The sequence below is a fragment of the Asparagus officinalis genome, chromosome 2 (assembly GCF_001876935.1).
Source record: "Asparagus officinalis chromosome 2, Aspof.V1, whole genome shotgun sequence".
Lineage (NCBI taxonomy): Eukaryota > Viridiplantae > Streptophyta > Magnoliopsida > Asparagales > Asparagaceae > Asparagus > Asparagus officinalis.
In genome coordinates this window covers 84,206,738-84,234,304 of record NC_033795.1, presented here as the reverse complement: position 1 = coordinate 84,234,304, position 27,567 = coordinate 84,206,738, and the positions used below count along the sequence as shown (strand labels likewise).

Sequence of the window (27,567 nt, the reverse complement as noted above, 5' to 3'; positions counted from 1 at the left end):
TGTAGAAGAATTTTATTTGAATTTTCATGCAAATATATACATGCAGAGTATTAATAGATCTGCCCCCGTTGGTGACGTTATTTTTTGCTAATAAAGAAAATAAAAGCAAAGAAAGAGAAGAAAAAGGATGGAATGGAACAAATATCTCCTATAGTAAAATTACATAAATGCCCGTTACGTTTTTATTGGGAATGTAAAAGGCCCTTCAAACATCTCGGTAACAGAGAGGATAATTCACAAATATCGCGTATAACAAAATTACATAAATGCCCCTTACGTTTTTCTCGGGAGGTAAAACGACCTTCAAACGTCTTGGTTATAATTAGTACTCTCCACAAAGTTTTAATATTGTAAGAGCATTTAGATACACGCTCAACCCACAGAATCCGCTGTGTGTTTAAATTATATATTATTAATTTGTTATCTGCAAGTGGCATGAGAACTAGCCTTGGTGCTTTAGTTAGGATTTTTTAGTATAGAATTTCTCTAGAAAGTTTCACGTGTCATGAAAATATCAATATTCTAGGTGATGAGCGTGAGCTTTGTATAATCAAGTCTCAACTAATTCAAAATAAAGCATGTCTTCAAGCTAAGCCTATTCCTTACTAATTAAAAGTTAGCATTTCCCGTTCTACTTCCTCCGTTCTCAATCCTCCGATACTAAAACCAATTACCCACCTAGTTTCCGCAACCCCAATCTCAATCCTCTGATACTAAAACCAATTACCCACCTAGTTTCCGCAACCCCAACACCTATGACACTTGTTAGCAGCTAAAGGATACCTGCATCAACTTAAAAAAATATACAAGTGGAATTATTTCAAATCTGAAGAATGATTTTCTTTCTGTAATACCTCATTCTTTATGCAATCTTAACCAATTTATTTGAAACATCAAATAATGCTCTCAGCTTGGGAACATCATAGCGAAATTAATACACACTTCGAACTCTTTTACTGAACCCAATTTCAATTCGTTCAGATGAAAAATGAGCTCTATAATACGCCTTGGCCCAAAAGAATATGAGAAAAGTTCGGAACTCAACTAGTCTAATGCACAAAATATATGAAATTATCTTTTTCATCAAGAACAACCTGAGTAAGATTGCATCTTAGAGGTACACATTCATGAGCATCCTCCTCTGATCACATTCCATTTGCAGATTACATCATCACACAAATGACCAATTTATTTCGAATGCATTGCATTGACCTGTGCATTCCTCTTCTTTAACCACTTTCTGTATATATGATATATATAAATATAAAAAGATACATACAGCAGTGTCTCCCATTGAACTCCCCTTCTCACTCGAAAGATACGCGACCTTGAGGACCACCAAGTTGAGTAAGTCAGTTGCCTACCCAGGATACAAACTCAATGAAACACCAAATACTTAAAAGAGGATAATTATACAGGTACTATGTACAATGCGATTCTTACTCTAATGAGCTCTAGCAATTTTATGTAGAAACACACCATGCTTGCTAACAGTGTAGGAATTGACGGGCAAGAAAAATGTTGTTGGTTTGAAAAAAAATATGATAGTACTTGCAAACTTTGAAAAATGTTGTTGATTTGAAAAAAAAAAATATGACAGTACTTGCAAACATTGAACAACCAAGGTGTGATAAGCATATACACCATACTTGTAGCCGGAAGGAAAAATATCATTCAATTAATAAGAACGCAATTGAAACTTCTCCAAATAAAACTATCTTGCTTTTATACACACGCACACGCGCGCGCGCACACACATATAGACATCCCACACACACATATAGACATGGAAGTATTAGTTTCTGTCACATCTCTACGAGCCCTCGAAAAGATATAATGATCAAGAAGTTCCATTTTAACAAAGATAAGACAAATACCTTCTCAGTTGTGAAGGTTGATGACCATTCCCTTGAAGCGTCTAGCCTTCTGTTCCTGCTCCTTCTCAACCCGCAATGATGCTAATTCCTTCTCAGTTGAAGCTTTTTCTCTGCGCAGTTTTCTCGTTTCCACCTCCATGGCTTTAGTCAGTGTGTCAATTTTCTTTGAAAGCATCTGGAAGATTTGCAAGTTTGGTTACTTCAAAATCAGAGCCAATTAACAATCATGATCACTATCACTAGATAAAGTGAGCTTGTACCTCAATAGAATTATCCTTGTCTTTCAGACATTGCTCCTTCTCATGGCATGCTTTTCTTAAAGCAATCACCTCTTTTTGGAGAACATCATAAAATACACCAGAAACAAAATCATCCCCTACAGATTCTAAGAGGTCTGTTGGCCTGCCGGTTTTATTCTCCTCTACGTCAGATGATGTGCTACTTACTGTATCATCTCTTAAATAATCATTTTTGTATGCATAGCCAAATGGTTTTGCTCCACATTGGTCATCAACTGATGATCTGCCCCCATCAAATGATTTTGATGCTCCCTTTGCATTTTTCAGCATAGTAGTCGTGGGGCTAGGCAATGCTGGAGATCTTGAACCTGAAGCAGGTGATTTTCTGATAGAAACTACAGGGGATGAAGGATTAAATGAAACATCAGCTCCATTGACTGACCGGCTACGAGACAAGAAGGCGTTGCTTCGGTTTTCATAATGAATGCCAGATCTAAGTGAGGATTTCAGTCCATCCTCAACAACCTTCAAGCGAAGCTGAAACCTTTCCTGCAAATGTATCCGGAGTGAGGCACATGTAATTGATTAGAGGAGATGCTCAAAAGCAATAGTTAATGGATGAAACAATATCACACTGTACTTTGAGTTGGGCCTCTGTTTTGGTTGCGCGTTCTGCTAATGATAGCTTGTCACGCAGTTGCTGCATTTCTCCCTATAGAACAGAACGAAACAAAGACATATATCAAAAAGATTGAAAAGAAAATTAAACATAACAGATTACCAAATGAATACCATCAACACTCGACGTTCTTCAAGCCATTGCTTTACTGGCATAACTTTGTCGTTGGCATCTTTCCACTCATTGGCAGTAGCAACAGCAATTCGGTTTTCGGTAACCATTGCACGAGATAATGTCCTCTCTAGGGTTTTCTTCTCTCCCTGAGAAGAACAGAAATAAGGTGAGGATAAACATAGAACAGTGGATCTCCGTATGTAAAAACACATTTGGGTAATAATAGAAAGATTCATTTCCTCAAAATATTAATAGGAATTCCCAAGTAATCCAAAAAAGAAGTTTTCTTTTAAGTCATGAATGATGAGTTGAAAGATATGAATGGATGTCTATGGATGATACCTTCAGCTCAATAACCTGACGCTTATAATCTCGTACGGCATTTGCAGCTGCAGCTCCTGAAAGAAGAGCCTCCTCCAGTTCACGAACAGTCTGGCCTAGTTTCTCAACTTCTGCAACTTTTTGACGGTGCATCTTATCTAATATCTTATATTCTTCCTGCAATATTCATAACTAGAATTGAAAGTGGGAGGTGCCGTTTCTATTTGATAACAAAAATGGTTTTGTGACATAGTTGGGGTAAAATGTAGGTGTCTTTCCCAGAAACCATCTTTAAAATAGACTCGTTATACAGAAACCGCCTTCAAAATGGGTTTTGTGTTTTAATTAACCACCTCCTAACAAATTTATCACCAAACACCCAAAAATACCCTTACAAAACTCGCATTCAATGCACGCGATTCATGTTGTTAATGTTTAGGCCTAATTAGGATACAAGTTAGCGTACCTAGAAAGTGAAATTGTCTAAGGTTATTTTTGGTTTTTGCGTGAAAATTTGACAAGGAGATGGTTGATTGCAACACAAACCATGGTTTATATATAAATTGACATTCAAAGATAATTTGTGTATAATGATCCTATTTTAAGGTGGTTTCTCGGAAAAGACCCTAAAATATAATAGCATACAGGCTTTTTAGGTCGGCTAAATTACCAGAATGATACTTAAGATAGACCCTCTTTACCAATATGGTATTCAGAAAAACTCCGGCTACATTAGGGTATTTTGTTTCGGCCCCCTTTGCCAAAAAATCCTTTTCCCCTTAGGTGGCGAGAATTCAAGCGGAATAATTTCTTCCAACCCCATGACCTCCAAAATTATTAAATCTACACTCGAGATCTATCAGAACATCCCAAAACACCTCAACACCAAGATTGAAAATTTCGCAATTGGGTTTCTTTAAAGCTTGAGAAGGAGACCAAGTCAATCTTTTCTTGCTCGACAAGCAAGATTGAAACATGAACACTGCATCTCTGACATGCTTACCAAAGAGCCAACTATGAACATCCCAAAACACCTCAATGGAAATGCCATCAAATAAACTAGTTTGATTCCCTCTAAACTTACAACAAATTAAGCCTTTTCACTCCAAAACCTCTTCTTATCAATCCGAATCTCAAGCAAAGGATCTTCAGGCCCATTTGTCTTACACTCGATAGCAATGTCATGAACTTCCCATCATCAAAAAACCGAGCTTTTGTACACAAAACTTTCTTCCTAAAAACATGCTCCTCCTTAGATACAAACACTGCATTACAATGAGGACTTGCATTAGTCTTTCTCATTGCTTCTTTATTCATATCACCTAGCAATAGAACCATCTCATGATCAAATAAAAAGGTAACATAGAATCCTTTCAGTGGTTTGGGGCAGGTCCAAACTTCGCAGCTGAGAGATCCCAATAGATTTCAATTTTGGCAGTCTGCTTCCAATTTCTTTGATCCTTTCCATTTAGAGAAAAACCAAGGCTTTTACATCAAACTTGCAGAGGAATTTGATTGGTGGCGACGAAGATGAAGCGGGCTTGAGAGCGGTGGAGGGCGGCATTTGAACCCATGAAGGTGATTGGCGAAAAGGTAGAGGAAGAGGACGATGATGATGAAACGCTCTAAAGTTGGGATTTTTCTGTTGAAAACCCAAATGAGAACAATTTTGGCGTAGATTTAATATATTTTGGAGGTATGTGTGTGAAAAAAAAAATCCTGCCAAAATTTCACCGCTGGCGAGAAAAACTGTCTTATTGGCAAAGGAGGCCAAAATAAAATACCCTAATTTAGCCGGAGCTTTTTTAAATGCCATATTGGTAAAGAGGGTTTGTCTTAAATACCAATCTGGTAATTTAGCCCTTTTATGTCATAGTAGAAAGTAACAATTGGTGTTAGATTAACAGTGAGTTACCATCGGTTCGATGTTTGAACCTTGAAATGTATGGTGTTGTGTGATCTTCGGAAGTAAGCTATCCCATGGGTGCTATATAGGAACTGCTTAACAGCTTAATCTTAAGTCAAATTGGCAGCTAACAAAATCATGATCGTGTCTACTTCCATTTTGACTTTTTCATCTCCCCTCGTTCTCTATCATCGTCTTAATTTTCAAATTGCCAACCAAGTTGGACCATAACGCTAAAGAGGAAGGAGACCAGTTACCTGACATATGTCACTCTGTTTAGTGAGTTCCTGGTTCTTGTTCAGTAAATCATCAACAAGAGCAGCCTTTATGTTTGCGACCTGCACTTCCTTTTCCGCTTCCAAAAGAGCTACTTCCTTGGATTTTATTAGTCTCTCTAATGCCTTATTATCATCCTGAAGCTTTGATAGCTGGAAACACAAAGAATAATTGTTAGAAAACCAACTATATTATAATCTTGCACCCCAAACAGTATAAGCTTACAACAAAGAATGTATTTGAATGCACACCTCTTGCCTCAGAAGCTTAATCTCTGCTTCAAGCGGGGCAAGTATAGTCTCAAGAGGTGGCAGCTCTTCATCTTTGTGGGCAGCATGAACTCTTCGAAGAGTCGCTTCAGCTGCGAATTGTGCCGCCAATGCTTCTTTCTTCTCTTCAGACATTCGTTTGATCTCTAGGTTCTGACAGTGCAGCAACCAATGTCAAAATTTAGAAACAATCATTGTCAGCAATCAAATCATCACGCATTATGTTATGTTGCCTGACACTGTCAAAATTTAGAAACAACCATTGTCAGCAACCGAATCATCACGCATTATGTTATGTTGTTGACGCAGAATAGAAAGGAAAGGATGTGCGAATTATACGAACAAACTAAAAGAAATGTGTATCACTAAGGCAAGACACCTTGTTCTCTATAGTAGCTTCTGATGCCTCCAACTTCTCCACCGTCTTTTCAAGCTCCTCAGTTACCTATTAGCTCAGACAAATATCGTGCATGTGTAAACAAGTAAGTCAGTCAAAGTTCCTTTGACAGTCCACAGCGAAAGGTAAACAACAAATTTTTAAAGGCCGTTTTACCTCAGAAAGAGCCTTATCTTTTGCTCGTTCCATTAACCTTAAGCCTTTAATCTCACTGTGTGCTTCAGCCAGCTCCCGATCTTTGTCTGTGTTCACAAAAAAAAAAACCACTATAATGTCAATCCCTTTCCCATGCGTGCTTGCATTCTAATCATCAAATCTAAAAACTTGTTCTAGTAATGCCCACAGATATACATGTCCAAAAATATGTGCACCGACTGGCACTCTGTAGTAAAGGGGGCAAAAAAAGATCCGTAAAATTTAAGAAAATACTAATTTAGAAATTCCGACCAAGAGCCGTAAATTTTAAGAAACTTGCATATTCTAGTCTATGATTTGACCAAATGATTGATAATCCTTCCATATTATTCTAAACCGCAGTAAATTATATGGAACGCCTTTTGAAAATATCTAATCTAATAAAGCAACACCCAGCTCATTTTTCGCTGAAAAGAAAAAAAAAGTTTTTTATTTCTCGAAATAAACAGTTGGCACTTGAAGAAAGGCACTTTATAACAACAGCAGCGGCAGCAATTAATTACTGGAAGGAAAGAAGCGAAATTGCAATCACCCTTGACTTCGTTCTGAAGGCGATCGAGCTCGATCTTGACAGGATCGGAGCCATGCAAGAGATTGAGAAAATCCTCCTCTTCGAGACTCGATCTCTTGCCCAGATTCTTCTTCGGGACGACGGGAGAAGAATCCATCGTCGATTGCGGTGCTTTGCGCCGCCCTTCTTCACTTCCGTAATAATTATCCTCCATTTTCGGCTACCAAAAAAATAAATAATAAAGAGATAAAAAATTGGGAGAAACCCTAGCTAGCTGGATTAAGAACACGGACCGATCGGATGAAATTCCCAAAGTTGATCCATCGATCGATCGATCGATCGGTCGAGCAGGAAATGGAGAGAAGAATAACACTAATAATAACAATTAGGTATTAGGTGTAATAATAAACAGCGTCACAGCAACAACAGCAATAATGAAAGTAAGCAAGAGATTTCTTCTTCTTATTTTTATTTTTATTTTTATTTTTATTTTTCTTTCTCCTCTTTTTCCTTTTGAGGTGTTGTCAGTGAGGCCCTGGCTGAGCTTTTAACTTACTTTAAATAATAAAGAAATAGATAAAATGCAGCTCCTCCTCCCTATCAACTGTATATAACCGTCACAGCTGCCGACAAAAACGGAACTGTAATCGAACACCTCCACTGACCAAACTCTACTGAACCCATCGTGCTTTTTAACTGTTCATGATCACGATTCACTAAAACATGTTACTACTATCATTAGTAAATAATAGTGATCACGGCGGTAGCAGCGAGGACCCGTTTGGTCGACTGTTTTTGAAGGGGAAAAGTGGCTCAAAGCTGTCACAGATGTCCCACGTGTGACATCTTTTCGTTCAAAATGAACAAACCGAACGGGCTCCTTACTTACGCATCGTGTAAACACTCTGATAATGTGTTTAATTAGGAGTTTAAATTGACCGTACCAGTAGCCCGCAGCATGGGGACAGCTGTATTATACGAGTTTAAAATTGCAAAAATTGCTTTTATTACTCCCCTGCAGGCAGGGGGACAGCCTGTAATGATGGTATATTTTGGGCTGACTGTGCAAATTTCATTTCTGTATGTTAACTACTTTGCCAGGAGAATTGGCCTCCGAGTTTCCTGATCAGTGCTTTTACCCTTGAGAAGAACGTATAAATACAAATACCCCGCACCGTCCAAGGCCTGTGCTGTCGTGTAATGAAGCAGTTACTATTATTTATTATTATTATTACTTTTTAAAAAAGGACTTTTTTAAAAAAATTCCCCTAATATTAATATTCCTACGATGAGTTTGAACTAAGTAGCTAAATATTTTGTATAAATTATTGTGTGTATTATGTTTTGTGGTACCGTACTGTATACATGCATGTCTGCATGTAGGGTTTTTTTTTTTTTTTTTCCCTCCTCCTAGAAGGCACCTTAGAAATAGGATCACTATACCGAAACCCCCTCTCATATTCAATTTATATCTAAACCATTTTTAAACTGGATTTTTATTTCAATCAACCGCCTTTCCGTCAAAATCTTTATCCGAAATATGAAAATGTTTTTAGAAAGCTTACATTCAAGACGCCCGACTCACTTTCTTGATATTTAATTCTAGTTAGGACACGAAGCACGTACCTTGTACGTGTAGCTTTTCCATGATCATATTGTTAAGGTGGTTTCCAGCGGGGGAAAAAAAACCTTTTGTGAATAGGGTACTAGAAGTTGGTAACGTGTCCCTGACATAAAAACGTGCTTGATCTTGATGTTTTGGGCTGGCCGGGGACAGGTAGGCTCGATGAATGAATGGCAGCATAAATAGCGCGGTTATATATTTCATAAGGCACCCCTATCAGCTCAACTCCGTTGTTGAGCTGAGCTGAGAGCCACGGCGTAGTGATCTACGGACTTCAAACATGTATGCATGACCAACGAAGAAACATAAATAGATTTTAAAGGAAATGAAGAAAAAGCACCACGCTCGCTCCACTGCTCTCGTGAGCAACTTCCAGTCTTGACGACCTTATTGTTACTCGTCTGTTGATACAATACCTCGACATGTCAAATTATAATTCAGATGAAATGAGAAACAGACTCCATTTGCCAAAAACAAACCTCAAAAAATTAATTAACAGACGGAGAAAACCATTGAATCTTCTCAAGCAGCACAAAATTAGAAAGAAAGAGCCAGACAGAAGGCCGTCTTAATACAGCAGAGTTGATTTCACCCCCACAAACTCTTTACAAGGAAAAGTGATTGATTAACCTTCCAAGTAGCGGAAGGAACAGCAAAAGATATCCGAAAGGAAAGGGGAAAACACAAGCGACATTTGGATGCAAGACAAACTGCAAGTTCCTACATTTCTGCATCATCATTTGATATTACGAAAAAGGAGCCCCGGCAGCTTTATCATCTTCATCCCCATCTCCAAACTCGTAGCTGCTGAAGTGCTTCACTCTGAATTTCCATTCACCCTTCACTGCATCGTATGACACAAACTCAGCTCCCTGCTCCTCTGCCTTCTTGATAAGCATTTCTTTGTACTTCTCAACTTTGGGGCCCTCAGTGTACTGCTGCCCCGTCTTCTTGTTCACGCATTTGATGTTAAGAAGAGTTACCTCAGCTGCCTTATTCAGCCCCTGCCCAACTGCAGGTTTCTTGCTCTCATCCTTGTACACAACAACTTCTCGGTGGTTGAACAGGACAATGGCCTCCAGATCAAGCCTTCTCACATCAGTTTCTCCCAAAAACTTTATGCTACCGAAGCCCCGCCTTCCCACCACAAAGTCCTTCACTCGGCGACAAAACCCAGGTTCTGCCCTCTCTTTGGCGGCAAGCTCTTGGATCCGTGGCTCTGTGTAGTAGTCAGCATGGCGGAGCTTGGGCATCAGAGCCTCAATTCCAGCTCCATGCTCATAGACAATGGCAGCTTCACCAGCCCTGTGCCCGGATATTTTGATATATGACATATCCGTCTCCTTCTCAGAATGGTTATCCTGAGAAACCCCGTTTGCCTTCTCAGCAGTCTTGGATGGTGATGATGATGTATGGCCATTATTTTGTTCCTCAGCGTGGCCATTTTGCTTAGGGCTCTCTGCATGACAACATAGGTTACAGAGTACAGGGAAAAAGTACCCAAATAATGACTTAATTTGCACCTTACAGATTCTGTTTTCTACATCCTTTTAAGAGAGAATCTATAGAAATAAAAATTCATAAAAACCGCAGGAGGCATAAATCTAGAACAGGGACATGAGACTGGGTTGTTAATACTCAAAAGTTACGACCACTATTTTAGCCACCTATGTTTTTCATACACCTAATTCATGAAAATATTTCGCTGACCACAAAGCTCCAAACATCATGGAACAACAGAAAGGAGAAACGAAATCCGAGCAATAAAGCTTACCATCATGATATTTCTGAGACATTTCATCTAGAACTGGAGCACTTGGCTCTCCTGACACTTTGCCTGAATGAGAAAGGTGGCACTTGTCAGTGAAACTATATAGATTGACGCCTCTATAAACTGGAATTGAGGATGAGAAACAGAAGAACGCAAAGCAAGACATAAAATTGGTTCCAAATATAACTATGTTCAGAGTAAAACAGGGCGTGGGTACATGACAATGACGATCTAAGAAACAAAGATAGGACATGAACACTTGGTTTCACTGAATATTATGTGCTACCAGTGTATGGTATTACATAATCTGAAAATCCAGAATATGAATATATGGAGGATACGACAAAAGTCACAGCGCACAATAAGTTCAGAGTGAAAGGGGAACGCAAGTACAGAATAAAGCACTTCAGTAGTTTTCACTTCTGCTTAAATACACTAAATAGTTTCAAAATACCATGTTTCTGCAGTTTCAAGTCCCCTTCAATGATAAACAAGGGGGAAAGAACGTCACTACGAACAGCTAACCAGCATTTTACTGACAATTTGACTTGTGCTGCATGATTAGGAGATATTTATGCAATTTATGGAAAAAGATATTCAAATAGGTTAAATTGTCATTTTAAAATTTTCATTAACTTCTCTTTAAAGAATGTTTTATATCGAAAGAACCAGATGCAAAAGGAACGAAGATATCTCAAACTTTTGAAATGGACTACGTGTATCATTTTTCATCATTTACCTCTATTAGAGTATTCCTGTATTATGAAAGCAAGAGAAGTTCTCATTTGGTGGCTCCTTGGAACAATGTGTAACTATAGTTTTTCGTTTCACATATATGAAATCTGATTATATATAAACAAATATGAAACCATCTTAAAGATAAATGGTGGAGAAAAATATGCTAAAAAAGACGCAAGAGAGAACCACCATAAAATATCATATGCACATAGAATGGAAACACGCAATTGCTTTTACCATTTCCATTTAATGGTGAGTCTTGAGGTAGCTTCGACGCATTAGGTCTTAAGGGCCACTGTTCAATTGGACGAATAATCAATGATCTTGGATTCACCCTTGGGATAAATAGAGCATCTGCCTTGGGTGTTGCTGTTGCTGATTCATCATCGCTGAAGAATGGTACCTGCAGAGAAGAAAGTTTTTTAACAATTTTATTTTATATATTAAAAACCCAATGATTCAACGGAATTGAATGGATATTATAAAGAAAAACATCTAAACAGAACTGCATTCTAACTACAAGAGAGTTCTAACCATTTGACCATCAACTTTAGGATGATATTTTCTTGCTGGAAGCCTAATTCTCCTCTGAGACAAATGCCTAGGAGTCAGCAAGGCCGAAATTCTGACTGGAGCTGGCTTTTCAGAAACCTGAAAGAGAAAAAAATCAAGCAACTATCTAACAGATGCATCATCATACTCATAACATGGTGACCAACATATAACATAATTCATTGGCCATTCGAACAAAGGAAAAGGATATTTGACCATCTACTTCCAGATGACTAAATAACTTCAGATGAGCTTACAGGCATGCTAGAAATCCCATACTGAACTGAAGGCGCAGAACCAACACGACCAATGGACATATGAGGCATTGCTGGAAGTGTTCCAAAAGGATTTGTCACAGGAGCAGGTTGCATGACCACATTAGACTGAGTTGCAACACTGCTAGGGAAGAAAAGCACATTGGAAAAAGAATATCTAAAGAACAGAAAAGGTAATGATATACAAGATATTTAGACTCAAGACTTGAAAATGAAGGACATCATCAAAACATAGAAAATAATTTGACTATTTCAGGGAACAAATAACTAACTTCAACTCAATTTGGTGTCAGCACTTCCTACATATAAACAAGAAAGCATATAGTCCAATTTTCAGGGAATAAATATAATGGGATACCAATAGTTCTCCTGAATGCTTTTTTTATTTATTTACAATTGTCCAGATAGGGAAAGCGATCTGACAAAAAGTACTTAAAAGGGGGAAACAATGACAAAAAGTAACATATATTTTATTAATTATAAAAAGGTAAGATGTTTAACTCCACCAGTGCTATTTGTCAACACTGCCTGTCTAAGCCAGGATAAAGGAGGAGGATTGTGTTAGGTAGCCGACATCCAGCATAAAACATAGTTGGATCCACATGTAAAATGAATCCTATTATATACTCGTTGGGGCGTCCCCTCCGTGACGCGTTGCATCGTTCTCACCTCGATGCAAATGATAAGTAAGCAATGGTGGTTTGCTAGGGCGTCCCCCGAAAGCGACGCATTACCTTGATGTCACACCGGTGTAATGACAAGTAAGCAATGGTGTTTTAAGAATCTACAATCCTCTAATAGGGTACATACTACCTAATAGTATTAGGCATAGATTAGAACGGTCTAAGAAGGAAAATGGTAGGAGACTTTTACAAGAAAATAGAATTACATTAGCTACTTGGAATATATGTACACTTACCAAAAAGACAATAAAATTAGTGGATGTCATGATTAGAAGAAAGATAAATATAATTTGTTTATAAGAAACTAAATAGATAGGTGAAAAATCTAGAGAAATTGAAAAGACCAGATATAAACATTGGTACACAGGAAAAGAGAAGAATAGGAATGGAGTGAGAGTTCTTGTAGATAATATAATAAAAGAAAGTTTTGTAGATGTAAGAAGAGTTGAAAATAGAATAATACTAATAAAAGTTGTCTTAGGTGTAGAGGTTATTAATATTATTAGTACTTACGCACCACAAATAGGCTTGCCCGAGTACTAAAAGAAAATTTTGGGATAGATTAAATGAATTAGTACAACGACTCCTATTTGGAGAGAAATTATTTATAGGAGGGGATCTTAATGGGTATGTTAATAAGGACAATAATGGATATGAGAGGATAAATGGAGGTTTCAAGTATGGAGATAAGAATGATATGGGTAAATTTATTCTATAATTTGTAATATCGTATGATTTGATAATAACAAATTCACTTTTTAGAAAAAGGGATGAACACTTAATAACCTTTAAAGTGGTTTTAATAATAGTCAAATAGACTTTTTTCTTACTAGAATGGCAGATAGGTTAATATGCAATGATTGTAAAGTTATACCAGGAGAGTTTAAGTACACAACATAGGTTGATAGTCTTAAACATATCTATTAAAAAGTGAAGTAGAAAAACTAACGTGAACAAAAGACTAAGAACTAAATAGTGGAATTTAAAAGGAGAGAATTTAATACATTTTAAAAATAAGATAATGAAAGAATATATATGGAACATAGATAATGAGACTAATATTATGTGAAATAACATATCTTCTTGTATTAGGAAAATGGCTAAAGATATACTAGGAGAATCTAAAGGTTGTAGATTAGACGGTAAGAAGAGTTGGTGATGGAATGAGTGTGCAAAAGGTTATTAAAGAGAAGAAAACTTTATATAAAGAGTGGCAAAAGTGTAGGAGTAGGGGAAACTTAGAAAAAGAAAAACTAGTAAGACACTTCATCTAGGCTCCCGTATCTACATTCTTGTTCGTGTCCTATGTTGTACGGGTACGGGTACGGGTACGGGTACGGGACACGGCAAATTTGTAAAAAGTAGGGTACGGGGACACGGTTGTATATATATAAAATAATTCACTTTAGATCCATATTGAATTAAATACCTATTACATTTTCATTTTTTTTGTTATGTAAATAGAGATTATAAACAAAAAACTAAAGAATTTGTTATGTTACAGGTGTGAATTAAGACGTCGGGATGACAATGATCTCTAGGAGAATTGAAGACAAAAATGTTAAAGAAGACAAGAAAGAGGAGGAACATATAGAAAAATAGATCAATTTGTATATTATATACTTATATTATTATGTAACATTGGCTTGTATAATCAATGACAAATGTAAGTTATGTAACTGATTTGAAGATAATATCAAATTCTAATTTTCATTACTTTCATCTTGAGCATACAAAAATACAAGTCTACCTTGCAAAACGAGAGTTAAAAATTACAAGCATACCTTCACAAGTTAGAACAATACCCCAAAATATTACAAATTTACAAGCATCCCTCAAAATATTACAAGTATATTGTTTAAAGTTGCAAATATACCTCCAAAAGTTAGATCTATATCCCAAAAACTTACAATTCACTAGCATATTCCAAAAGTTAGATCTATATTCCTTGCACCGGTTAGAAGACAATCAACATTCAACATTTTCATACTCATTAAATACAACGGTCTCAAGCTCCGGCTCGTCAAGAGAAAGGTTTGCAACTTCTAAAATATCGACACCATTGAATGATTCAAATTCATCTCCTCCTATGTCCCACATCTTTGTCTCCTCATTAGAGTATTCCGAGGATCTCCTAGAAAGAAGACGGAGATTTGTGTGAACATATACCAAATCTTCCGCTCGTTGTGGAGTCATCTTATTCCTCTTAAGAGAATGAATAAATTTATAAGTGCTCCAATTTCTCTCACAACAAGAAGAGGAACAAGGATGTCCAATCAACTTTAATGCTAACTCTTGCAATTTTGGTGTAGATGTTCCATAGATAACCCACCAAGACTTTGCATCTATTTTCCCCCTATCATCCAAAGAGTCATGATCCGCAAATATACTTGTGCGGCGGAAAATTTAGCAAATTCCACATTAACCATTCTCCGCTCCTCGGAGTTAGGAAAATAACTCTTCAAACATTTAGTTCTTTCATTTGAGATCTCGGGATCCATGTGTGGTGCAACCCGGTTTGGAGCTTCAATGAGCCAAGTCGCGCTAAAATATCTACAAGATAGAAAAACATTCATAAATAATATCAACTATTATAGTCTAACCAATGTAGATTAAAAGTTTATTTGAGGAAAAAAATGCTCACTTTGGGTTTAGTGAATGAGCTAAGCAATGTAATGGTGTATTGCTCTTATTCCACCGATCAACAAGGATAGTATGTACCACATTGTAAAATGATGAATATTCATCATCTCTCTTGCCTTCTTTTTGATAAATGCAATTCTTTAATTTTTCAATCATAGAATCCCACATGTCATAAACTAATTCAATCATAGAATCCCACATATCATAAACTAAGTGAAGATTTGACTTGTCGGTGTCGGCGGATCGAACCATGTTATAGATTGGCTCGGTAAAAGAGATAATATATTCTATTTTATCCCACCAAATATCATCCAAAATTTTGTCCTTAACAAATTGAGCCCTCCCAACATTATCATCTCGATAAAGACTCCAACTCTCACTAATGACCATGTCCATAAGACCACGTTTGATCTTCTTGAATCGTCGCAACATGATAACCGAAGCAAAACGAGTTTCGGCGATAGCAAGCATTTTTAACTTCACATGTTCATTGAACATTGACAATCTCATGGAATGATTCATTATGAAGTTTCTTATAACAACATCATCGCTAACTTCGTTGATCCAACTACATTCCTCATACACCACCTCATTTCTTTAGGTATTCTTCATCGCACAAATGTTTTTTAAAGAAAGATTTGAGTGTGTGGACAACACATGGAGTCCAAAAAATATGAGGATGTCTTCCTTGCACAATGGATCCCGCGGATTTGCAAACCGGTGCACTATCGGTTATGACTTGTACAACATTATGAGGACCAACCTCTTCAATGGCTTTCAAGAGAATATCGGCTATATAATCCATATTTTTAGTCCTCCCCTCCGCATTGACGGCATTCAAGAACATCGTTCCATCTTCGGTCACCGCCATCACATTAATAAGAGGCCTTCTTTGTGAGTCGGACCATCCATCGCTAACAATAGAAACACCCTTTGCTTTCCACGTTAATTTTATGGGCTCTAATAACTTCTCGATATGTGCCCTTTCTTTTTGTAAGAGGCTTGTTCTTAGAAGATTGTATCCGGGAGGGATATAACCTCCAAGTGCATTGCTTGTGGCATATTTAAAAGCTTCAATGAAATATGGATTTCTTGCCAAATTGAATGATAAACCCCCCGTGAAAAACATTCGGGCAATGAGACCATGTAGGTGATCTCGGGCTCCACGATTAAATGATTGTTCTATGGTGTTCCCCTCACTTCTTCTCTTCTTAGCAACTTCTTTTGTGGTGGTGGTTGTTGACGTAGGTAATGGAACACTTTTGCCCTTCTTTGCCTTCAATCTAAGCTCCGCTAGCTCCAACACTTTCTTCATCTCAACAATATTTTCATTCTTCACATTTGCACAACACTTGATTCCAAATAATGGATGTCTTAAGAGATGTGCTTTTACTCTTGAATGAGAACTCTTAAAAGTTTCAAGACAATAATTGCATTGCCATTCCCAATTTCCACCACCTCCCGTTGCTTTTCCAAGTTTTGTGACATATCTCCAAAGAGGAGCACTATCATCCTCTAGCTCACTTTGTGAAATGAAATATGGATTTCTTGCCAAATTGAATGATAAACCCCTAGTGTAAAACATTCGTGCAATGAGACCATAGAATTCTTTTTATTTCTCTATTAGTGTTGGTTCCCATAATGCAAAACATTGTCTCTTCTTTAACACAATGTTTCTTATTATTGTTTCAGATACAGCAAGCAGACATAGTAAAAAAAACCAAACAATTTACTTTTGTATTATATCATATCATAATGTCCTAGCAGTTTTCTTGATCTCCTTTTGTATTAATATCAAATCATGTTTATTAGTCATAAACTCATAATTAAATTCAGCCCCCTATATATGTTCGGGAAAAACCAAAACAGCCCCAAGGCCCCCAGCTCTCATCTCATCGGAGGGAAAAGGAGAAAAAAAAGAGAAAAAAGGGCGCTGGATCTCCCTGTCGAGGAAAAAGGAGAAAAGGGGGCGTCGATGTTGCTGTCGAGGAAAAGGGAGAAAAGGGGGGAAAAAAGCAAAAACGAAACCCTAAAAACCATAAATCAAACCTTGTCTTCGAGCAGAGGAGTCGTCGAGGAGCAGGATTCGTCGTTGAGGCGCTGAAATCGCTTCGTCGAGGAGTTGATTTCGTCGGAGGAGGAGCAGTACTCGTCGTCGAGGCGCTGAAATTTCTTCGTCGAGGCTCTGATTTGCTGTCGAGGAGTTGAGTTCGTCGTCGTCGGAGCAGGACTCGTCGTCGAGGCGCTGATATTGCTTCGTCGAGGCTCTGAGTTCGTCGTCGAGGAGTTGAGTTCGTCGTCGAGGAGCAGATTCGTCGTCGAGGAATGGGATCGTCGAAGGTGGAGAAGGCAGTATCGCTTCAGAGGTAAGGGTTTTCGAAGTGGGCTTGGGCTATTGGGCTCAAATAGTTGACGATCGGTCCTGTTTCAAAATTTCAGCGATGATTTTTTTTTTTGCGCGAGACGAGCCGTGTCCCTGCCGTTTGGGTGCGGATCCGCACCCAAAACGTACCCGACACGGGTACGGGGCCTCAAACGAAGTGTCGGGGTATCATAGGTTAGAATAAATACAAAGCTTATGAAATTTTTTATAAGAAGTTAGAATCTGAGAAGGGAGAGAAAGATATATACAAGCTTGCTAAGATTAGAGAAAGGAAGAGTAGAGATTTGAGTAATATTAGGTGTATTAAAAGTTAGGATCAATGAGTTCTAATGACCAACAGGGAAATAAAAGAGAGGTGGAGGGGTTACTTTTATCAATTATTTAATGATAATTAAGCAAGTGAGCAAAATAGAGATTTTGACCATATAGTGAATGATAGAAACTATAGATATTGTCGTAAAATTAGGATTAGTGAGGTTAAAGATGCTCTAGAGAAAATAAAAAATGAACGAGCCGTAGGACCGGACGATATCCATATTGAAGTTTAAAAATGTCTTGGAGATATAGACTTAGGATGGTTAACTAAACTATTTAATAAGATTATCTGGAGGATTAGTATTTTAATACCGATATATAAGAATAAATAGGATATACAAAATTGTTCAAATTATCGAGGTATAAAACTCATGAGTTATACTATGAAAATTTGGGAAAGGATAATTGAGCAAAGACTAAGAAAAGAGACATGTATATCTGAAAATCAATTTGATTTTATGTCTGGGAGGTCAACTATGGAACCTATACATATTTTGAGACGGTTGATGGAGAGAGATAGAAAGAAGAGAAATGATCTACATATGATTTTTATCGATCTAGAAAAAGCTTACGATAAAGTACCTATAGAGGTAATTTGGTGGGTGTTAGAAAAGAAACATGTATCTAGTATATATATTAATGTGATTAAAGATATGTATAATAGAGTAACAACTAGAGTAAGAACTAATGAAGGAGAGACTAAATCATTTCCTATTCCATAGGTTTACACCAATGGTCAGTTTTAAGTCCTTATCTTTTTGTATTAGTTATGGACCAACTTACTAAGCGTATTCAGGATGAAATCCCGCCAAGGGTCAGTTTTAAGTCATTATCTTTTTGCATTAGTTATGAACCAACTTACTAAGTGCATTCACGATGAAATCCCATGGTGTATGTTATTTGCTGATGATATAGTATTGGTTAAAACTAGAAGAGGTATTATTTTTAAAGTAGAAAGATGGAGATAAGATCTTGAGTCTAAAGGTTTTAAAATTAGTAGAACAAAAACAGAATGTATAGAATGCATTTTAAATAAAAGTAGGAAAGAAAGAGTTTATGATACATATTGATGGCCAAGAAATACCTAAATTAATCATTTTCGCTATTTGGGATCTATCATTAGGCATGATGGTGAGACATAGGATGTTGTTATGCATCAAATCAAATTGGGATGGTTGAAATAGAGTGCTTCGGGAGTATTATGTGATCGTAGAATATCAATAAAACTGAAGGAAAAATTCTATAGGATAGTTATAAGACTAACTATGCTTTATGGGTCAGAATGTTAGGCAATTAAAAAACATGTTCAAAAAATAAGTGTAACAAAAATGAGAACGTTACGGTGGTCTTGTGGGTATATATTAAAAGATAGGATAATAAATGAATGCATCCGTAGTAAATTAGAGGTTGCACCTATTGAGGATAAAATGAGAGAGAATATATTAAGATGGTTTGGTCATGTGCAAAAGAGACCCCTTAGTGCACCGATTAGGAAAAGTGATAATATTAGAGTTAATGGGGCTAGGAGATCTAGAGGGCGACCTAGAATGACTTGGTCAGAAGCAATTAAGAATGATATGATTAAGACTAACGTAACGAAGGAAATGACCCGCAACAGAATGGAATGGAAAAATGAGAACGTTACAGTGGTCTTGTGGGTATACATTAAAAGATAGGATAATAAATGAATGCATCCGTAGTAAATTAGAGGTTGCACCTATTGAGGATAAAATGAGAGAGAATAGATTTAGATGGTTTGGTCATGTGCAAAAGAGACCTCTTAGTGCACCGATTAGGAAAAGTGATAATATTAGAGTTAATGGGGCTAGGAGATCTAGAGGGCGACCTAGAATGACTTGGTCAGAAGTAATTAAGAATGATATGATTAAGACTAACGTAATGGAGGAAATGACCCGCAATAGAATGGAATGGAAAAATAGGAATCATGTAACCGACCCCAAACATTTGGGATAAAGACTTGGTTGTTCTTGTTTTTGTTGAAAAAGGTATGATGTTTCAATTTATCTGTCATGGTGCCCTTTCTCTTCAATATTTGTTTCCCCAGTCCATAAGAACCTGGCGCATGCAAACTGTTATGTCAAGACTATGTCAAAACACCTTCTGCCCATAGTCTCCTCAGCTATGTGGAGCATCCAGAGGAAAGATTGATGTCAGGTTGACAGCTAATATTAGAATCTAGACAAACCTTTCATGCTATTATGATGGGAAAAGACAAGATGATGATGCCTTACGTTAGAATATTTCTTAGTATAAGAAAAGTTTGTAGCTTTTGCTTGACGAACATTTAGTACTATGACCTACAAAATTTTTCTTCATCTCCCACAGCTATGAATCTGGACCAATTAGAAGTTCAGCCTAAAGGTTGACGGTCAGCAAAGCTGGAGAAGTTTCATCAGAGCCCTATCAAAAGAGTATTCCACGAGATAGGTAGCCCTTTTTTGATAGGAAAGGCCAAAAGGGCAATGATAATTACTAAGAAACACTTTCACGGTTAAGAAATGACAAAGTAAATTTTTTTTAATGGAACAAATGAGTAGCCACAAAAAATATGTTACAAAGGACAATAAAAGACTAAAAGTAATGAGGTAGTAATTCTCCATCGATTTTTTCAGCTAAAAGTGTTGGTTAATTTGAAAGAAAAACTCCGAGCTACAAGTTCGAGTCAAATCTTAAGAAAGCCATGATAGTTCATCCACGAGATACATAAACTTTCAACAAAATTTCATATAAGTTCGCCCAGATTTTCTATGCATTTAGATTTGTTGCTTCAATACCTTAATTTTGATACTATAAATAAGAGACAGGGAAAAGGACATACGATTGACCGAATGTTCCCTGACCAAAGATACTTGAGGAGCCTCCAAAACCACCTGATAGTGCTGAAGTAACAAATGAATGTAAGAAAACAAGGCAGCAATGTTAAAGCAAGAAGAAAAAGGACATACACAAACAGTGTTAAAAGCACTTGCCTGGCTGCGTCTGCCCAAAATTACTAAAGGTTTGAGCAGGTGCAGACGGTTGGAAAGGAGTTGATAGAGAAGGCTGCAAAATTAAAAGTAATCCAACATCAACTATAAGATTCATAAAGCACAGGACTGGAAAGCCTAGAAAGGAAAACTGTTACATGAAATGATAAGCATAGATAACAACATAAATAAATTATTTGCAAGCATAAATATACATTGCTAGTTTTCGAGAAGACAGAAAAGGCATTAAATTTACTTACAGTTGTCTGACCAAAACCCATAGGAGTGCTTGTAGAAAGTGCTGAAGATGAGCTGTTAAAAAGGCCTCCGCCAAATCCAGATGATGGCGTACTGAACAAACTTGAACCAAAAGCTGGTGTTGACTGCTGAAAACCAGTTGATTGTCCAAAAGGAGACGGTGTTTGCCCCAGAGATGGAGTTGTGGACTGAAATAGTCCTGAGGATTGAGTATTGCCGAAGTTCAGCCCAGAACTAAATGTTGAAGTCGACCCAGCTGTCGAACCAAAAAGTGACGGAGAACTAAAAGCAGAAGTCGTCGTTCCACCAAAAAGGGATGGTGAAGAACTAGAACCAAATGGAGTGCTACTAGGAGCTCCAAATAATGAAGTTGTTGAAGATGTTGATCCAAAAGGGCTGGATGATGAAGAACCAAATGTTGAGCCAAAAGGTGATGGGGATGAGGCACCAAAGCCAGATGAACCAAAAGATGGAGTTTTAGGCGCGAAGGGGTTCGATGACGTAGTAGAGGAAAATGGGTTTGCAGCAGGCTGACCAAATGTCGCTGTAGATCCAAATGGGTTTGCTTGTGCTTGAGCAGGAAAAGAAATAGCACTTGCTGGTTGTCCGCTAGGACTGGGACCACCTGAAACGTAAAGGCATAACATAAAGAACAAGTTTATAATATGTGAGAAGACAAACTCAACTTCTATAGTCTACCAATGAACAAGCAGTTTGCAAGTGTGACCCATTCACACTTACTCACGCATGGGAGCACAAAAGAACAAACATAATGTTGAAGGCACAGGTAGACTGCGTACTAATACTAATTCATCTAAGCACCTTAAGAATTGTCTGTGACCAGTTCAGAAACCACAGCCAGAACAATTAAACATAGGTCTTCTAGCTTACTCCGCAATAACGATACATCAAGAATAGTCTAATATGATTATATTTTTAAAGAGCTTTCTCCCATTGAACAGGTATTAAAATCAAAAACATAGTTTAACAACACGCACGCATTCGCACCTTTAAATGTGTGGATGAGAAGCATCCACGTCACTACCAAGCACCAATTTTGTGGTACCAAGTATACTCCTGCCCCAGTTTAAATAAGTGGTACCAAGCATACTCATTTTTAGCTTTAAATGATCTTAGTTTTAAAGACCTTTCTCATCCACACATTTAAACTTTCCCACTTGAAAATGGGCCCCACTTGTTTACTCACCCATTGAATGAGCGGATGAGAAATGGTCACCTCACTACCACACACCAAATTTGGTGCTTGGTACCAAGCATACCCAATTTTTCTCGCATACACACACATATGTATATATGTATATGTTTATACATACATATATGTAACACATATACATACATACATGTACCTATATTTATACGTGTAAAGAATATTTCAGGCAGTGATACAAGGGTTGTTCATTAACACTAGTAGCCGAAGAATAGAAGATTGCTATACCAATCTTAAAACTCGATTATGTTTACCTTTATCACCACGTTGATAATCTTCCCATCTCAACTCCTCATGACTTTTATCTTTGTATGCAGGCATGGCCGATATTGACTCCAGCTTCCCAGCAGGCTGTGTACCAGCATCAGCCTCTTGTGTTGCAGAATAAGGTACTACTCGACTTCCTTGTTGGCTGCCAAAACCTGATTGGCCAAAACCTTGACTACCAAAAGCAGGTGTGGGTGTCTGAGTACCTGCATTTATACATAACCATCAACCCTTGTCTAAATTATTCGAGCATCCTTATAAATTCTTCTTGCGCCATATATGAATAAACCATGTTTAACCTCAAGAGAAAAGACATTTGACATAGGAAATTTAGAAAAGCAACGGGAAAATGTAAGGATCAACTAAAGCAGACAACAAGGATGAGAAATTGAATGAACCAAATGTAGAATACATAATGCAATAAAAAATTTTGGCCATATGCTGACATTATGTATCTAATAGGTAGAATTAGTGGGAATTTACCAAACGAGGAACTCTGAGTACCAAAAGGCGATGGTGTTGCTCCAAATGGCGTGCTCCCAAATGTAGAAGCTGACTGACCAAAAGACGGTTGGGAACCAAAACTGAAGGAAGGAGCACTTGATGCACCAAAAGCAGGGGTACTCGAAGACCCAAACGTGGGGGTACTAGTTGCGCCAAATGCTGAAGTACTTGAAGATCCAAACAAGGAGGTGCCAGGAGCACCAAACCCTGATGATGTTGTAGAACCAAATGCTGGAGTACTTGAAACCCCGAAAGCAGATCCTGTGCTACCAAACAATGGAGTTGATGAGGACCCAAATGCTGGAGTACTTGCAGCACCAAATGCTGGGGTACTTGTAGAACCAAAGGCTGGCGTACTTGAGGCACCAAAGGCTGGGGTACTTGAGGCACCAAAGGCTGGGGTTGATGCTACACCAAATGCAGGTGTACTTGATGAACCAAAAGCTGGTGTGCTGGCAGCACCGAATGCAGGTTGACTTGAAGCACCAAACGTGGTGGAACCAAAAGGACTGCTTCCGAATGCTGGTTGTGTTTGCTGGAATGAACTACCAAATGGGCTTGATTGACTAGGAGTTGACCCAAATCCTCCAAAGGCTGGTTTCTGCCCAAACACAGATGAACCTACGAAAATACAGAATAATCCAAACAAACATGTTTGAGAAAGATACGAGATAACGAAAATTACATTCTTACATACGAGAATTGAGCATCCATGGTAATATGGTAATAGAAAGGAAAACAGTCAACCACTTATTCATTGTACACCACTGCACCTTCAATTTTAATTTCTTGTCCAAATATCTAATAAATATAATGAAGCATCTTGATGAGAAGTTCAGGGCAAGTCCAAAATCTGAGGTCGAACAAGACGTTTTTCTTATGAGACTTGAATTTACCAGGTGCTAGGAACCCTGAACGCTAGTATATACTGCACCAGCTACAAAACAATAGTACGAAAGCCTCATTTAGCTTGTGATTTACCAAACTTGTGTAATGTGATGATTCTTCAATACCTTACAGGTTTAATCCTTGATGAGAAATTTGCCTAGCCCCAGGTCATGGAAAACATAACTTTTAGAAGAAGGGCTAAGGATTATCTTGGATGGTTGGGCAGGGAAATCTTATGTTTGACTATTAGGTGAAAATACTGAAGGACATCTTCCCTTAGGCAGCATATTCAGGTTCAGGTCAAGCAAAGGGGATAATCCACAGGAAACCGCATGCCCAAACAAAGGGATGTTACCCAATAATAAGTATTAAGCAGGTTCAGGCATCCAGGAGCCACTTAAGCAGCCACTAGGATCACCTATACTGCTTAACTGAAACATGCCTTAGGTTTTTGCCACGTAAGCAACCTCCTAAGCATCCACATAGACCGAATTTCCAAAAGTGGCAATGGTGAACAAGGATGTAGTTAAATCAAATGAAGCCTGTAGAAAAGCCTCGCTTATGTATTAAATAAGTATGATACCATATGCTTGTCAAACTACAGCTACTCAAACTCTGCCATGCATTTGCACGCTAGCATTATAGTATAATACTTACTACCAAAGGAAGAGGATGAACTGCCAAATGCAGGTGTTGACGGAGCACCAAAGGATGGCATTGAACTTCCAAAAGCGGGTGATGAGGAAGCACCAAAAGCTGGCGTGCTAGAAGGCGCTCCAAATACTCCAGTTGATGTGCCAAACATTGAGCTCCCTGTCGGAGAACCAAATGGATTTGAAGAGCCGAATGGTTTCGGAGCAAACGGACTAGTAGTTGAACCACTTGTTTGCCCAAACACCGACGGGGAGCCGAAAGGGCTACTCGAGGACTGCCCGAATGCTACACAAGGGGAACAGACGGGATGCATAAGACAAGAGATACAAACCATACAGGCCGTGAACAAAAAACTATGTCAAAAGAAACGGCATCAACCAAAAATTCCAGAACACTAAAGCTTATTCAAAGCCGGCAGAGCGTAAACGCAATATTAGGCTCTGAAAAACACGCTAATTGAAGAAAAAAATGTAAACTTGGACCTAACAAACAAGGTGAAATCTCGACATCACAATAACAGCAGAACAGGGATAAAGATAAGACACGAAATCTGCCAGACAGACGCGAAGGTGCAGCCGATTATATCAAAACCAGGAGCCGATCCGAACTTACAAGGACCAGTGACGCGAAACAAAATGCACCAAAACATCAAATCCAAGCTCGGCGGGGGGAAAAAAGAAAACCCTAATTGATATTCACACTAACAGGACCCAAAGAACAGATCGCAATCCAATTTAACTCATTCACTAATCAGGCAATCGAATCTAAAAGGAAAAAGAAGAAGAAGGGGAAAAAAAACCCGAGCGATCGAAACTACTTACGATTCGTGGAACCGAACATTTATGGATTCGTCTTCTTCGATCGGTCGGCTGCTGCTATCAAGAATACTGCAAAAGAGGTATGTGTGCGTGTGAGAGAGTTGAATCTAAACCCTAGAGTGTCTGTTCAAAAGCAAAATCGAGGGTTGGACGAAATTAGGATGGCAGTAGTAACAACGACGACGACAACAACAATAAATATATAAAAACTAAAACCGGTACCTCGTCGAGCACCGCGCTTTTGATCTGAAACAAGAAGAAGACTAGGGCGCACGACAAGTGATTTAAGTTTTACTAATCTTTACAATTCTAATTTGAGGTTAATAAAGAGACGGTGGGGCTTTAGATTGAATTTTATCAGAATGAATGGGATCAGAAACCGGGGGAGGCGTGACGGAGGAAAGGATCGATCTGATCGATCGACCGATCGAGCGAGAGCTGTTACAGAGAGCGGGGCGGTTTTTGAGGATTCGCTCCTGCACGCGAGCGAGGACGGCCCAATGTATGTAGATGCTTGAAGAAAACCCTTGCTTTTGGCAGCACTTATATTTTTTTTTTTTAAGTTTTCTAAAATCCTCGTTCTAATGCCATCGGTTATAAGCAAATATGAGAGAGTTTTTCCGAAAAATTCTCATGTGACGTGCTAATTTTAGAAATACATTTTAACTCTTGACTTTTACTAAATTTACAGTTGATCTATCAAAATTCTATTTTAAAACAAAATCCAACTATAGATTTAAAAGAATTGTAGTAGTTTTAACTATAAATTTTAATAAAAAAATTATAGGTTAAAAGTTCTAAAATAAGCATGTGAGTTTGCATGAGAGTTTTTAAGGCAAATTCTAGTATTTACCTGATTCAGGGTATTTAACTGCAAATTTTATAAACTTTAGTGTGTAAACTGCTACCAAAAATAATTGAGGGTATGTAAGTCCAAAGTAAGTATAAGGTATTTAAGTGAAATTAAGCCATAGATATAAGGAAAAATTGCTTCAATGCCCCAAAAACAGAGTTTTCAAGTGGCCCAGCACCAGGTATTTTGGCCTATATGCTAAACCCCTTAAAAATCGGAAATAATGTGACTGGGCCCTAAGATAGCTTCTCTCACCCGTATTTACACCTAGAGACCCGAAAATACCCCTCACTTTCTCTCCCAGTCTCGAAAACGAGATCCAATTGCTGGAGATCGCTTCCCGTCGCAATTAAGGCGAAGTGATGGCGATTTTAGGGGGAAGTTAGGCGGTTTCCCTCCATTATATCTCCTCTTAACACACTCTTCTTTGAATAGAGTTCATTTATGTGGAAAAGGCACATTTATGAACTTAGGGCTTAAGATCTTCAACCCCTTCTTTGAATAGAGTTCATTTATGTGGAAAAGGCACATTTATGAACTTAGGGCTTAAGATCTTCAACCCCCTGCTTGTCCTAACGTTCCCTTCATTAGTAAGGCACATTTATGAACTTAGGGCTTAAGATCTTCAACCCCCTGCTTGTCCTAACGTTCCCTTCATTAGTACTCTTAAATCCCCTTTATTTATGGCAGAGAAACCCCTGGTTTGCATGGTGTCCTTGGGTGAGAAAGCAGTGTTCTCAAGGGTAACGTGTGTTGTGAACACGTGGGGGCCCACCCACGTGAACGTGTTTGTTGCCCGCATGAAGAGGTCTTTAACCGCTGGATGTTATCCTTTAAACCCCTGGATGTTATCCACGAACGTGTTTTGACACACCCCACGAACGCGTTTTCAAAGCGGGGGCCACATCCAGGCTATAAATACCTACGTGATTTCTTCCTAGTTATTTTAGGTGCAAGAGCAGAGGGTGAAAAGAAATCCAGCGGCAGCGTACAAGAGCTTCGTGCAGGGGACACGTTTTGTAGAGGACCCGACTTTGGTGTTTTCAGAGGAAGAAAACTACAGAGGTGATGGCTGTCCTTTTGAGGGTTTTGAGCATCCTTTGTAGTAGATACTTGTGAGAGATCTGAGAGTTTGTGTGAGGGTTTAATTTGTGTGATTGTAAACCCATTTGTATTCTCTTTCTCTAATAGTAGATCTCCCCCTCCTTGCCCCGTGGACGTAGGCAATTTGCCGAACCACGTAAAACTTATGTGATTTGCTGTTTGTGGCCATTGTAATAGTTTATTAGGTTCCCTCAACAGGTCAGTCCTAGAACTGCTGAGAGGAAGAGCTGATATCTCA

At 38.1% G+C, this 27,567-nt stretch overlaps 2 protein-coding genes and 1 pseudogene across 9 annotated transcripts; all 3 read right to left on the bottom strand.

Moving 5' to 3' along the window:
• LOC109831951 (microtubule-associated protein 70-1-like) lies at nucleotides 1,063-7,319 on the bottom strand. 4 transcript variants are annotated; one of them, XM_020399445.1, is made up of 11 exons: nucleotides 6,806-7,319; nucleotides 6,235-6,320; nucleotides 6,061-6,126; nucleotides 5,664-5,834; nucleotides 5,394-5,564; nucleotides 3,252-3,407; nucleotides 2,909-3,055; nucleotides 2,757-2,828; nucleotides 2,138-2,665; nucleotides 1,878-2,052; nucleotides 1,063-1,360 (listed from the first exon to the last, which is right to left on the bottom strand). In XM_020399445.1, the coding sequence occupies exons 1-10, from the start codon at nucleotides 6,996-6,998 to the stop codon at nucleotides 1,882-1,884; spliced, it is 1,761 nt and encodes a 586-aa protein (XP_020255034.1). In that variant the 5' UTR covers nucleotides 6,999-7,319; the 3' UTR covers nucleotides 1,063-1,360; nucleotides 1,878-1,881. The 4 variants fall into 4 exon arrangements, with proteins under 4 accessions (XP_020255034.1, XP_020255033.1, XP_020255035.1 ...); XM_020399444.1 differs by having other exon boundaries at nucleotides 1,063-1,327; XM_020399446.1 differs by lacking the exon at nucleotides 1,063-1,360 and having other exon boundaries at nucleotides 1,613-2,052; nucleotides 6,806-7,004; nucleotides 7,078-7,319.
• On the bottom strand, nucleotides 3,888-5,387 carry LOC109831952 (annotated as a pseudogene).
• On the bottom strand, nucleotides 8,911-25,904 carry LOC109831950 (nuclear pore complex protein NUP98A). Of its 5 annotated transcripts, none has more exons than XM_020399439.1 (13): nucleotides 25,595-25,903; nucleotides 25,376-25,495; nucleotides 24,558-24,839; nucleotides 22,992-23,633; nucleotides 22,496-22,714; nucleotides 21,016-21,638; nucleotides 20,759-20,831; nucleotides 20,608-20,668; nucleotides 11,727-11,868; nucleotides 11,452-11,568; nucleotides 11,155-11,320; nucleotides 10,183-10,245; nucleotides 8,911-9,867 (listed from the first exon to the last, which is right to left on the bottom strand). In XM_020399439.1, the coding sequence occupies exons 2-13, from the start codon at nucleotides 25,392-25,394 to the stop codon at nucleotides 9,155-9,157; spliced, it is 3,120 nt and encodes a 1,039-aa protein (XP_020255028.1). In that variant the 5' UTR covers nucleotides 25,395-25,495; nucleotides 25,595-25,903; the 3' UTR covers nucleotides 8,911-9,154. The 5 variants fall into 5 exon arrangements, with proteins under 5 accessions (XP_020255028.1, XP_020255027.1, XP_020255029.1 ...); XM_020399438.1 differs by having other exon boundaries at nucleotides 25,376-25,441; XM_020399440.1 differs by having other exon boundaries at nucleotides 11,727-11,865; nucleotides 25,376-25,441; nucleotides 25,595-25,902.